The following is a 12,490-nucleotide window of genomic DNA, read 5'->3' on the forward strand; positions in this document are numbered from 1 at the left end:
GTGTTGGGTCCCCCGGGGCTGCCACACTCCGGTGACATTTTCTGGTGACATTTTCCGGGTCTGAACAATGGGTTTGGAATGCCTTTGCGGATTCAAAGTCGCTGATGACGGAGCCCTTCTGAGGTGGGGAAAACAGAGCTCCCCAGCCCCGAGCGTTTCCTGGATGCGTGGAAGGTGGTGGAAGGTGGTGGAAGGTGGTGGAAGGTGGTGGAAGGTGGTGGAAGGTGGATGGAGAATTGCCTTCAACGTGTCCTTTTCAATGGGCGGTCAAGAGAAGCCACTCTCAGGGGCCTAATCACAAAGTTAAACAAGTGGGGAGGCAGGGAGGAGACCCCCTCGTCTTTTCCTTTATTCCCTCCCCCGCCCAGGCTCCCGGTAACGATGGCAACCTGGGATCCGCAGCCGCCTCCCTGGCCTCCCTGGCCGCCAAAGGGATTCTCAAGGCTGTGCTTTTTTTAAAAAAAAAATTTTTTTTTTCAACGTTTATTTATTTTTGGGACAGAGAGAGACAGAGCATGAACGGGGGAGGGGCAGAGAGAGAGGGAGACACAGAATCGGAAACAGGCTCCAGGCTCTGAGCCATCAGCCCAGAGCCTGACGCGGGGCTCGAACTCACAGACCGCGAGATCGTGATCTGGCTGAAGTCGGACGCTTAACCGACTGCGCCACCCAGGCGCCCCACTCAAGGCTGTGCTTTTATGTGGCAGCACTGTGGCTTTGCTCTTCTGTGAAACTCAGAGATGCCTTCCTGTGGGTCCCAGAGGGAGGAGTGCCGGAGTCAGATATGACTGTGGTAGCACCTCAGCACGTAGGGGGCCTTACTTACCTGGAGGGACGGGAGGGACGAAGGGTTCTCTGGTGACCGTGCAGTGCGTATGTGTGTGTGTGGTCTGTGTATCTGTCTTGTGGGTCTGTGTGTGTGTGTGTGTGTGTGTGTGTATGTGTGTGTTGGAGTGAGAGAAGACTGGCTGCCTTTTCAGAGGTTCACGTTGCAGGGTGAGGACCAGGAGGCGGAGGCCGGTTGAGCAGAGCTTTCTGGAGGGGCGGCTAGGTGGGCCTGCTGCCCCCCACCCCCACCTCTGGGGGGGGAAACCAAATTACAAAGAAACAGGGGAATGTGGGAGAAAAAGAAAAAGAAATAGGACTGAAGTGGCATTTCCTGGCCTGGGGCCTGGGGAGGGGAGGCCCTGGAATTTATTTAGAAAGCCTTCAAACCAGCTGGCTATGTTTTTGGGTGTTTTTTTTTCCCCCATTATTCTAGCCTGTTCTTGTACGTTTTCACAATTATAAGTGTTTATCATGTGGCTGTTTGACACAAAGTCAGTGTTCCCAAGAGACACTGTCCCGAAGTTCAGAAACTAGGATGTGGCCACCAGACCCACGATGCCTGGACAATGAAACCGCCCAGCCTTGATTTCCAGAAGCGTTTTCTAGAAGCGCAGGCCCTTCTTCCTTCCTTTAGGGGAAAGAAGGCCCCCCCAACACCCCCACGTTCACCCTTGACCACACAGTTTCTGGCTGCCTTTTGTCACTTTGGGAGGAAGGGGCAGTGGTTTTGAAGCGGAGGGATTTGGCCTTCCGAGTTGAGTCATTGTTTTCCGGCCGTTTGACCCAAACCTTTTCTGCACAATTTAGGGCCCCCCCCGAGGCCCCCCCAGACCATAGTTTTCCCTCCCAGAGCAGCTCCCTTGCAGCCGGAGTGCTCGGTGCTATTTTAGGCTCTCTGTACAACCTGTGTTTTCGGCTCTTGTGGTTTTCTTCTATGACTCAGTTTTTAGAATAAACTGTGGAGGTAGCTCGGGGGTCTGCCTTTGCTGAGACCAGAAGGGACAGCGAGTCCTTGGCCTTCAGCGAGGTCGGGAATTTCTCCAGAGCGCCCCCCAGCCTCAGTCCCCTGGAGCCCATGCCGGGCCGGGAGCAGCTGCCGGCTGATCCTGGGGCTGATGTTTGTGTTCTGTCTCCCTTCTTCTGCTTTTCTGTTTCCCTGTGTCAGAGGAAACTGACAACATACCGTGACCACTTTTCACAAGGTTCCCATTTTTAAACCCTGGACCTGTTTTCACAGATGCCCCTGCCTTCCTGACTAGCTGTCCCCCCCCGGGCCCCCCCCCACCAATAGACTTGAATGTAGCCGCCACCCACCGTCCCCTCCATCCACATGTAGGGGCCTTCCACGGTTTGTTTCTTGCTTCTGTTACACACCAGCTTCAGCTACACTTCCTAGGGTTGGACCACTCCTCTATAACCTTCCATGGCTCCCCGTGTTCCATAGTCCTGCCGTCCTGGAGAAGCAGAAAGTGAGCCGCATAGATAGTTGAAAATTTTTCGGCTGTTACATCTAAAAAAGTGCAAAGACACAGGTGAAATGACTTGCAAGGACACATTTTACTTAACTCCACCTAGCTAAAATATTGTTATTTCAACATAACTGTCCGTTTGAAAAATTAGGAATGAAATCTTTCACGTCAGTGTTTTAAAATTTTTTGAAATCCGGGGTGTGTTTTATGTTGACATCATATCCTAAGGTGGATGCTAATATTTTGTCAAAAATGTTTGATCTAGATTCGGAGCTCCTTAAATTTGCTGTAGATAAAGTCGATTCACATAGCCGAGGGGTCCTTCGGAAAGGTAGAAGAGCTTCCATAAGTTTTCCAATAATTGCATTGCGTATTAGATGTTTTTTTTTTTAAGTTTATTTACTTATTTTGAGAGAGACAGCATGTGTGGGAGGGGCAGAGAGAGAGAGAGAGAGAGAGAGAGAGAGAGAGAGAGAGAGAGAGAAGGAGAGAGAGAACCCCAAGCAGTTTCCACACTGTCACTGCAAGGAGCTCGAACCCATGAAACCATGAGATCATGACCTGAGCCGAAATCAAGAGCTGGACGCCTAACCGACTGAGCCACCCAGGTGCTCCTGCCTATTAGATTCTAAATTTAAAGAGCTTAAACTTGAAATGCAATTTAAAAATTCAGCTCCCAGGTCACACCAGCCACATTCTGAGAGTCCAGCAGCTGGGGGGGGGGGGGGAGGTGGGGGGCGTGGTACGTGGGGAGCTACTGGATGGCCATATTGGACAACCCAGATGGAGAACATTTCCATTCTTCCAGAGGGTTCCATCGGGCAGACATCTACAGTTAAGCCCCAACACCTCCATAGGACTTTCAAATTTTCAACAATCCGGCCCCAACCTGTCTAGCTTTATTCACTGGCTTTGTTTTACACGGATTCACTTTCCCTTGCCTCTGTCTCTGCTTTGGAACCCCCTCCCCTCTCTTCCCCCAGAGAAATGTCCTCTTTTGGTCGCAGCTCAAAGGCTGAGCTTCCTCGAAGGAGTCTCCCCTTCTCCCCGCGGCAGAGTTAATTGCTGCTTCTGCTTCCCACGGGTTCTAGAAGACAAGGCAGAGTGCAGGGGATCTCGTGCACACCGCCCTCCAGCCCATTTCCCCATTTCTCCTGAGACAGGTTTCAATGGATCTTCTAAGGCTGCCTTAGCCCTGCCCCTTTAGAAAAACAGAGCCACACAAAGGGCGGCACTGTGTCCTTCTCCAGCTGCCCTGGGGCCGCTGAGCACGGGGCTTCAGACAGGAATGCACTCTGGGTACAGGCCACGTAATTCTAGGCGGGCATCAGCTCTGCGAGGTGGCGGCGGGGGTGGGGGCACCCTTTCTTTGCCCTCACAAAAGGAAATATGTGCCTGGCTTCTCTGATTACTCCTTTCTCAAAATGGGAGCCGTGTGTGTGTGTGTGTGTGTGTGTGTGTGTGTGTGTGTGTGTGTGTTTACTTTTTAAAAACCGTAACAGGGCCCCTGCGTGGCTCAGTCGGTTAAGCGTTCCACTCTTGATTTCAGCTCAGGTCATGATCTCACTCACCGTTTTGTGAGTTCGAGCCCCGTGTGGGGCTCTGCATGCTGCCCGCACACCGAACCTCCTTGGGATTCTTTCTCTCCCTTTCACTCTCTCTCTCTCTCTCTCTGTCCCTCCCCTGCTCTCTCTCGCTCCCTCTGTCTCTCTCAAAATAAATAAACTGAAAAAGAGAAACCTGTAACTTCCCAACAGACAAGCGCACACACCTTAATTGTATCGCTTGGAGTTTCACATAGTGTTCATACCACGTGATCACCCCCCAGCATGAAGAACAAGACCAGCCCCTTAGAAGACTCCCCCCACCCGGCCCACCCCTTCCAGCCTCCACCCCCCCCTCACCCCTGCAGGATTCACGGCTTTCCTGACTTCTGGCCCCTGTGACTCCTCTCGCCTGCTTCTGAACTGTATTAAAATGGTATCACACGGTGTGCATTTCTGGCTTCCTTCACGCAGACACTCCATTGGTGATAGGTTGTGGTTGAGTTTGAACGCCTGGGTCTTTTTTGGCTCCTGAAACCCCATCCGTAAAAACCACAGTGGGTAAAAAAAGAAGGCGCTAGATGTGAAAGGCGGGCCACCGCAGGGCAGGAGTTTGAAGGGTGAAGAAAAAAGCTTCGGCTCCATTTGGGGGTGATGTGTGCTTGGAGTTTCCTAGGTGCTAATGATTTGGCGTGGTGATTTTTTTCCCCTTGTAGCCTTATTTGGGGAATCCCTCGTTCAGGTGATAGTTCTTGGGTCGTGGAGGGACGTTAATTAACTCCCTTTCTGGCTTTTGGACGCGGCTGGACACAAGCCATTTCCTCATTTTCTGTCTGGTAGCGATTGGAAGATTCGGGTGGAAGGGGGGTGGGGGCGAGAGAGAGGGAGAGGTGTCACTCGCATTTCTGATCTGGTGTCTTCTGTTTTGCTTTAGATAACATGTCTGTTCCGGGATCCTATCAGGCGGCCGCGGGGCCTTCCTCAGTGCCGTCCGCGCCCCCGTCCTATGAAGAGACAGTGGCGGTTAACAGTTACTTCCCCGTGCCTCCTGCACCTGTGCCAGGGCCGACCACGGGGCTGGTGACGGGCCCAGACGGGAAGGGCATGAATCCCCCCGCGTACTACACCCAGCCAGTGCCCGTCCCCAACGCCAACGCAAGTACGTGCCGCCTCCCGCGCCCCCTTCCCCTCTCCTTGGCCCTCCGCCCTGGCTTTGGGGGACTCTGCAGGAATCAGGGGAGCCACCGGAGTCCCTCGGCCTGAGTCTAAGTGAAATGCTGGCCAGTCCGCCTCTACCCCGTCCTGGAATTGTGGGGCTCCTGTCGTTTCCCTGATAAAGTACCGTTTATGAACTTTCCCACGTCCGCCACAAACCAGTCCTTTGGCGCTGACCGCAGAGGCACACGGCAATCCCAGGGAAAGTGGGGCGGCGGGGGGGGGGGGGGTTGCTTGTAAGGGTCCCCTCCCTGCCCGCTGAGGCTCAAACCTCTGCCCCGAGGCCGGGGCTGGAGTAGGAGAGGGAGCAGAAAGCCAGGAGTTAGGAACCGGTGAGCCGACCCTGTCCCAGCCCACCCGCCAGCCCGCCCGCCTGGCTTCCCGGCCTTCCAGCAATTTCTTCATGGCCTTGCCCTCTGGGCCTTCCTGCTGCCCAGGCGTGCCCAGGCACACAGCTGATTCAGTATCGCAAGCCACTCGGGAGGAGATCACCAGCTCGGAGAAAGGGCTGTGAGTCAGACTGCCTGGGCTCACCCGATGGCCTCGGGCCTCAGTTTCCCCACCTGTAAAACTGGGCTCATCAAGTGCCTACATCAGTGGTTGTTAAGATAAAAATAAAATTCTATGAGTAATCATTTGATAAAAGGGAGCCAGTGTTGACGTGCTCGAGCAACTTTGACCCCTTCAGCTGGAAGAGAGCGAGGTGACTTTAGACAGTTTCACATCACGCTCTGATCAATAATTCATTCTTGCACCAAGTTAAAAAAAAAAAAAAAGATTTTTAACACAGCTCACATGTGAGCGTTAGCAGATGCTTACATACTCCTTTTCTGGAAGGAGAGGCTTTCTGGGACTTTCGAGGAGTATTAGGTTCTGTGAGCTTGGACGACAGTTAATTTCCCCTCTTGCCTGGATTACAGAAATGGCGTTCCAGCTGGAACAGAAGGTAGTCACTTTGAGAGGAATACGAGCTTGCACAGCTTTGCCAAAAACCAAAACCATTTTGAGTGCTAAGGCCTTCACGATTTATGTCACTCGAGGCTCACCTCTGGTGACTGTGAACGCCTGTACGTGTTCTTTACATAGTTTTCTCGTTTTAGCACGAGTTTACGTACTTGGGCCACAGGCACCTCGATTCCCTGGACTTGCCCCAGAGTCTGGGCCGGCGTTCCCAGCCCAGCGATGAGGCGGGAAACTCCTGCCTTATCGCTGGCCGTTGGACTTCGTCAGGAGCCCCGTGTGAAAAGACGAAACTATTTATCGAGGGTTCACCGCGCCCGCGACACGGCGTGGGGTTCCTTCCCCCCTTCCCCCCTGCCCCCCCTTATCTCGCGTAACCCTGGCAACAACTGTTACTTCATGTTTTCAGGTAAAAGCGTTGCTGAGATCCGATTCCCATACCGTAAAGCTCACTCTTTTTAAAGTGTACAGAACTCAGGGGTTTCAGTAAAGTCGCAGACTTGTGCGACCCTCAGCGCTAATTCCAGAACATTTCCAGAAAGAAAGCCCGTACCCGTGAGCCGTCCCTCCCCGTCCCCCAGCCCCTGGCAACCACTAATCCGTGGATGAAGAAAATTGAGGCGAAACCCCAGCGTATCACTGTTTCTGGAATTAACCATCCGCAGACCACCTTCGTAGAGCTACTTAGGGAGCTTAAAGAGCCTTTTGGGGACCCTGCCCCAGTCTTGCTGAATCAGCCTGTGTTGGGCAAGGTGGGAAGTGCCGGGGAGTGGGCAGCAAGCTTGCTACATGTTTCCAAGTTTGAAAGCTCGGTCGGGGCTGAGCCGCAAACGGCTGCAGGAACTTCTCCCCACCCCCCCCCTTGTGGGGGTGAGGGGGGTCGAGAGCCCGTCGCAGGATGATGCTGGAGAGACGCCACGTGTTGTAAAACATAACGTACAATTCGTCTTCGTAAAGCGCTTCTCAGCGTGAGGTTGAGTGGCGTTAAGCAAGTTCACGTTCTCACGCGGCATCACCGCCGTCCCTTTCTAGAACTTTGAAACCTCACAAAACTTGAAGCCCTGAACTTGTGAAACAGCTGCTTCGCGTGTCCTTCCCCCACCCCTGTCCCAGCCCCCGGCGTCCATGGCCTTCCACCGTGAGGTGGATGGTTCTAGGTGCCTCGTCCATGAGAAATCACGCGGTATTTGTCCCGTGGCTGGTTGATTTCACTCCGTGTGATGGCCTTAAAGTTCATCCGTGCTCTAGTGCGGGTCAGAATATCCTTTTTTTCCTGTTTTTTTTTTTTTTTTTTTAATTTTTCATTTATTTTTGAGAGAGAGAGAGAGACAGGGTGAGTTGGGGAGGGGCAGAGAGAGAGAGAGAGAGAGAGAGAGAGAGAATCCCAAGCAGCAGCACAGAGCCTGACACGGGGCTCGCACTCACAAAACCGTGAGATCATGACCTGAACCCTCAAGCAAGAGTCGGTCGCCTGACCGACTGCGCCACCCAGGCGCCCCAGGATGTCGCTCGAAGGCCGAGTGAGGCTCTACTGTCTGGAGAGGTCCCTTCGTGCCTATCCACTTGCTCACTGGGGACGCTCGGGTGGCTCTGGTGTCCAAGCCCCTGCCCCCACCACCCGGTTGTCCCAGTGGCCCCCCGCGTTCACCGGTCGCCTGTTCCTGTGCCCTCAGTTGCTGTGCAGACCGTCTACGTGCAGCAGCCAGTGTCCTTTTTCGACCGTCCAGTCCAGATGTGCTGTCCTTCGTGCAACAAGATGATCGTGACCCAGCTGTCCTATAACGCCGGTGCCCTCACCTGGCTCTCCTGCGGGAGCTTGTGCCTGCTGGGGTAAGTCCGGCGTGCTCAGCCCCCAGGCTCTCCCCCCGGGGATCCACCGCAGGAGGGTCAGCGGCACCCCTGCCCTCCGCACCCCCTCCCCCGACAGAAGTCGTCCCCAGTGGGGGACCACCGCTCTCCAGCACATCACAGCTGGAAACCGCTGTCCCATCCGAGGTCTGGCCCGCCTGCCCACACCCCTCCCGGGCAGACACAGCAGCCCCCTGCGTCTGGGCGGGGTGATATCCTTAGACATTTCTTTTTCTTTTCTTTTTTTTTGTTTTAACGTTTATTTTGAGAGAGACCGAGACAGAGCGGGAGGGGTAGGGGAGGGTCAGAGAGAGGGAGACACGGATTCCAAAGCAGGCTGTCGGCACAGAGCCCGACGCGGGGCTTGAACTCGCAAACCGCGAGGTCACGACCTGGGCCGAAGTCCGACGCTTAACCGACTGACTGCGCCGCCCAGGCGCCCCCAGAAAGGGAATTTCTGATGAGTGTCAGACTCTGCTGATCTTAGCTTTCAGATTGGGGCAGCTTTTCTGTCCCTCCCTCCTTTTCTGATTACATGCAGGGTTGTAGGGTTGTGGGGTCAAGTCCTGCCTCAGTACTGTGTGCCTGTGGGCGAGTGACTTCACCTCTCTGCTCCGATTCCCTCTTCTGAAAACTGGAGGTGCTAACGCTCCCCGCCCCTGCCCCCAGGGGTTGTTGGGGATAGAATAAGTGAATGTGTGCATCCCGCAGCTTGGAGCTGTGTCTGTATGCGTAAGACCCTGGCGAGGGTGGTGAGGGTTAGCTCCAAGGCACTGGCTGACCCTATTTGAACTTGGGTAACCTTAGACCATAGGGGGAATTTATTTTCATGAGATTATTTCCTCACCAGGCGGTATCCTGTTTCTGCTTTGTGTAAGCCAGTGTCTTCCTGTAAATTGTGGATTTTTTTTTATTGAATGATAATTGACAGACATTATTAGATCAGTTTCAGGCATACAAGATAGTGATTCAGTGTTTTCATATATTATGAAATGATCACCACGGTAGGTCTAGTTCCCGACCATCTGTCACCGACCAAAGTGATTACAATAATGTCGCTCACGCTCCCTGTCCTGTGCATTGTGAAATGCTGATTTTTAACTACATTTGGGCAAACATTGCCTGTGGGGGTGTTTTCTGTTACCAGCCAGCTCTCCAACCCCAGCTGTGATTCAATTCAGTTCTGACACTTGAGTACCTGCAGTTAGCACAGACCCCACAGCTTAAGGACCCAGTCCCATAGACTGCGCCCCAGTAGAGATGCGAGTCACAAATCTCGGGCCACCCATCCTTCTGACCCCGACCAGCTATAAATGGGGTGTCCCACTATCCCTTTAGATTTGATAATTTGCTAGAACTCACAGAACTCTTTGCTGTTGGCTCACAGAACTCAGGAAGGCACTGTACTTAACATTTACCAGTTTGTCATGAAGGGTACGTACAAATGAGCAGCAGGTACGTGAAGAGATACCTAGAGTGAGGTCCAGAAGGGTCCCGGGCACAGGAGCCGCTGTCCCCATGGAGTTGGGGTGCACCACTCCCCTGGCCCATGGATGTGTTCAATCCGGAAGCTCTCCAAATAGATTGTTCAAGGGTTTTTACAGCCCCAGCCCCTACCTATCCCCTCCTGAGTTCTAACCTAGGAAGCCCAGCAGCCCCATCCTGAGGCAGGAACCCTGCCCCGGTCGCCTTGTTAGCAGAAAAGCAGGTGTGACTGAAAGGGGATTGTTTTGCATGACAGAAGGCACTCCGGTCACTCCGGAAATTCCTAGAGTTTTGGAGCTCCTTGCCAGGAACTGGGGACAAAGACCAACTGTAGTTCTTATTATCCCACAGGCTATCTGAAGGTCCTGCCTGTGTGCACTGATAACAGATGACGTAGGTTAAGAGCTGTTCTTTGGGGGATTCTGATTGGTTGCAGCCTCTCCATATGGAAGAGTGATCAGTCTAGACAGGGGTCAGCAAACTTTAGCCTTGGGGCCCAATCCAGCCCGTTTTAAGTTCTAGTGGGACAAACACCCCCCCCCCCCATTTGTTTACAGATTGTATCTATGGCTGTTTTCAGGCTATGATGGCAGGATGGCCCAAAATATGTGCTGTCGGGCCCTTTACAAAACAAGTTTGCTGGCCCCAGTCTGAGACTTTGAAAGATGCCCAGATGAGCCAGGATTTGAAGATACACCCAGGACAGTCTGTCTGAGATAGCAGCCTTGGCGTTGGGTGGTGTATTAGTGCCCTGGGGCCGCCATTGCCAACAACCACAAACCCGTTGGCTTAAAACAATAAAAACGTGTCCTCTCACAATTTTGGCGGCCGGAGGTTCAACATCAAGTGTCGTGCTCCCTCTGAGGACTCTCAGGGCAGAATCCTTCCTTGTCCGGTGGCCCAGGTGGCCCTCGGCTCCTGGCCGCACGACGTCGGTCTCTGCCTGCTTCTTCACCCTGTCCGTCCCCGCGTCTCTGTGTCCCTCTCCTCTGTCTTCTTGCAAGGACGTCGGTCATTGAGTTTAGGGAGCCCACCTCGATAACCCGGGATGATCCCATCTTGAGATCATCACTGACACCTGCGAAGGCCCTCGTTCCGAGGAAGGTGACAGCCGTAGGTTCTTGGGGGGGTTAGGACGTCGACGGGTCCCCCCCCCCCCCCGCCCCGTCCCGAACCGAAACCTTGACGGAGGATGGCATGCTCCGCGTGTGGCTCTTTGTGTTCTTCCAGGTGCGTGGCAGGCTGCTGCTTCATTCCCTTCTGCGTGGACGCCCTACAGGACGTGGACCACTACTGCCCCAACTGCAAAGCTCTCCTGGGGACCTACAAGCGCTTGTAGGACTCGGCCAGACCCGGAGGGAGCCGCGCGCCGCAGGAAGTGCTCTCCGACTCGTACCCAGTCCCGCCCCTGGTGGGGGTTCCACCTTGCCGGCCTCGTCTCCCCAGGGGCTTCACCTTCGTGTCTTCTTTTGGGGGCAAAAAAATACATCGCCAACGCACCCCACCTCCAGAACCCCAGACGTTGCTGCTTGGCGTCGTGCACAGGACACGCAAAGACGTTCACCTTGAGTGCTGGTTCAAGGGCCTCCCGCCTACCGTGACCCCCAAGTCACCCCGTCCGACTGTGACCGTTGCCCCGTCCAAGTATCTTCTGGTGATTGGCCGGTGGCCGGCTGCCTCGGGGCCCTTTTCTTGCCTCGGGGGCCTTTCCGGGGGACAGTCTCAAACCGAGAAGCCGCACGTTGCCTTATTTTTTGAGACCGTTCTGGCCCAGATACCGAATACGGCTGACCCAGCCTTTCGAGTGCTTGCCTTCAGGCTCATCTGTGTCCCCCCGCCCCCACCGCCCCCCTTGTGGCGACAAAAAATCTTGCCTTATAAACTAAGGGCTTGGCTCTCAGAGTCTGTAACGGCGGGCTTTTCATTAGCACACCGATTCACTTTAATTTCTTCATTCCTTCTTAAGTGCAGGGAGGACCTACTCACACCCACCAGACACACGTCCGTGAGGTCAGAAATGCATGCTGAAAACGTAGGGCCGGATCCACCCATGGATCTGGTTTCCCTCAACTGCTTTCCATGAAGGGCTTTTTTTTTTTTTTTATTCTTGGAGAGGAATTGTTTGTATTAACCGCTCTTATGACCCCCTTTTGGTCTTAAACACCTTGGGACCTCACTTTGAAAGGAGGGATTTATAGAACCATTTTTCTTAACCGTATGACTGTCACCACGTTCCCATTTGCCAGTGCACTTTCTCTCTCTCTCTTTTTTTGTTTTTGGTCCTTAACGGAAGAAGTAATGGATAATTTCATCCACTGCTTCTCCTTGGGTTTAGCGCGGTTCTTAAAAACCTCTATAATGGCGCTCTTAAAGAGGGACCCCATTTGGGTTCCCAGTGGTTAGAAAGGCCAAGGAAGAGCAGTTTCAGCACATCCCGGTACCGCGGTGCTGGAGAGCTTGGGGACCTGACTGTTGCAAGGGAATCTAAATTCTGATTTTATTTTTCAGAGATACAGTTTGTTGTAGGACGTCGGAAGACATGATTTCTGGGACTCAATCGGCAAACCAGAGTCCTCGGTTGGCTGTTGTGTCATCTTCGAAATCAAGAGAAAGCTGGGGTCCGGCTTTCAAGAGTCCCCGTTTTGATACTGAATATGCACAGGGCGTGCATGTGAATGATATGTAGAAATCAAGCCTAGGGCTTGAACAAAAATCTGTATATTGGCTGAAAATCCTAGCTGTAACCATTGATTCAGCTTATACATTGGATGTTCTGAAAGTAATTATTTTTGCAACGATTTATGGATACTACATAGTACTTTGGTGTTATCTGCTTTTACAAAATAAAGTCTTTGGTTTACTCGGTGAACTATTTGTCCATTCTTAACGGTGTAAAGAAAAGTCTCGTGTTGCGTTTCCAGCCGTTGCCACAAAGAACCTTTATTTGGTCCCTAACGGTAGAAAAATCCTTCATGATAAACAAACGTCAGGCTTGCTGAATATCCCTCCACTTCAGGACGACCAGGGCGGAGCTGGGCGCATTGGTAGTGAGTCAGAATTGAATGTTAGGCTGTTGGAACTCACTAGGCATCATCTCTGGCAGGAAACCATAGCTTTCAGGTTTTAATGAAATGCACAGAA

At 53.1% G+C, this 12,490-nt stretch overlaps 1 protein-coding gene across 1 annotated transcript; it reads left to right on the plus strand.

The window, feature by feature from the left end:
• Positions 1-4,775: 4,775 nt before the first annotated feature.
• Positions 4,776-12,218, plus strand: LITAF (lipopolysaccharide induced TNF factor). Its single transcript, XM_040459029.1, has 3 exons — positions 4,776-5,000; positions 7,690-7,846; positions 10,580-12,218. Exons 1-3 carry the CDS (start codon positions 4,781-4,783, stop codon positions 10,686-10,688), a joined length of 486 nt encoding a protein of 161 aa, XP_040314963.1. The 5' UTR covers positions 4,776-4,780; the 3' UTR covers positions 10,689-12,218.
• The last annotated feature ends 272 nt before the right edge of the window (positions 12,219-12,490 follow it).

The sequence above is a fragment of the Herpailurus yagouaroundi genome, unplaced genomic scaffold (assembly GCF_014898765.1).
Source record: "Herpailurus yagouaroundi ecotype Mexico unplaced genomic scaffold, PumYag 222, whole genome shotgun sequence".
In the NCBI taxonomy this organism is placed as follows: Eukaryota; Metazoa; Chordata; class Mammalia; order Carnivora; family Felidae; genus Herpailurus; species Herpailurus yagouaroundi.

Bases quoted from the DNA above. Each gene is read 5' to 3' on its own strand.
- LITAF (XM_040459029.1), top strand. From the start codon at position 4,781: ATGTCTGTTCCGGGATCCTATCAGGCGGCCGCGGGGCCTTCCTCAGTG. The intron at 5,001-7,689 runs GTACGTGCCGCC...CTGTGCCCTCAG, and splicing joins CGTCCCCAACGCCAACGCAA to TTGCTGTGCAGACCGTCTAC. The intron at 7,847-10,579 runs GTAAGTCCGGCG...GTGTTCTTCCAG, and splicing joins GGGAGCTTGTGCCTGCTGGG to GTGCGTGGCAGGCTGCTGCT.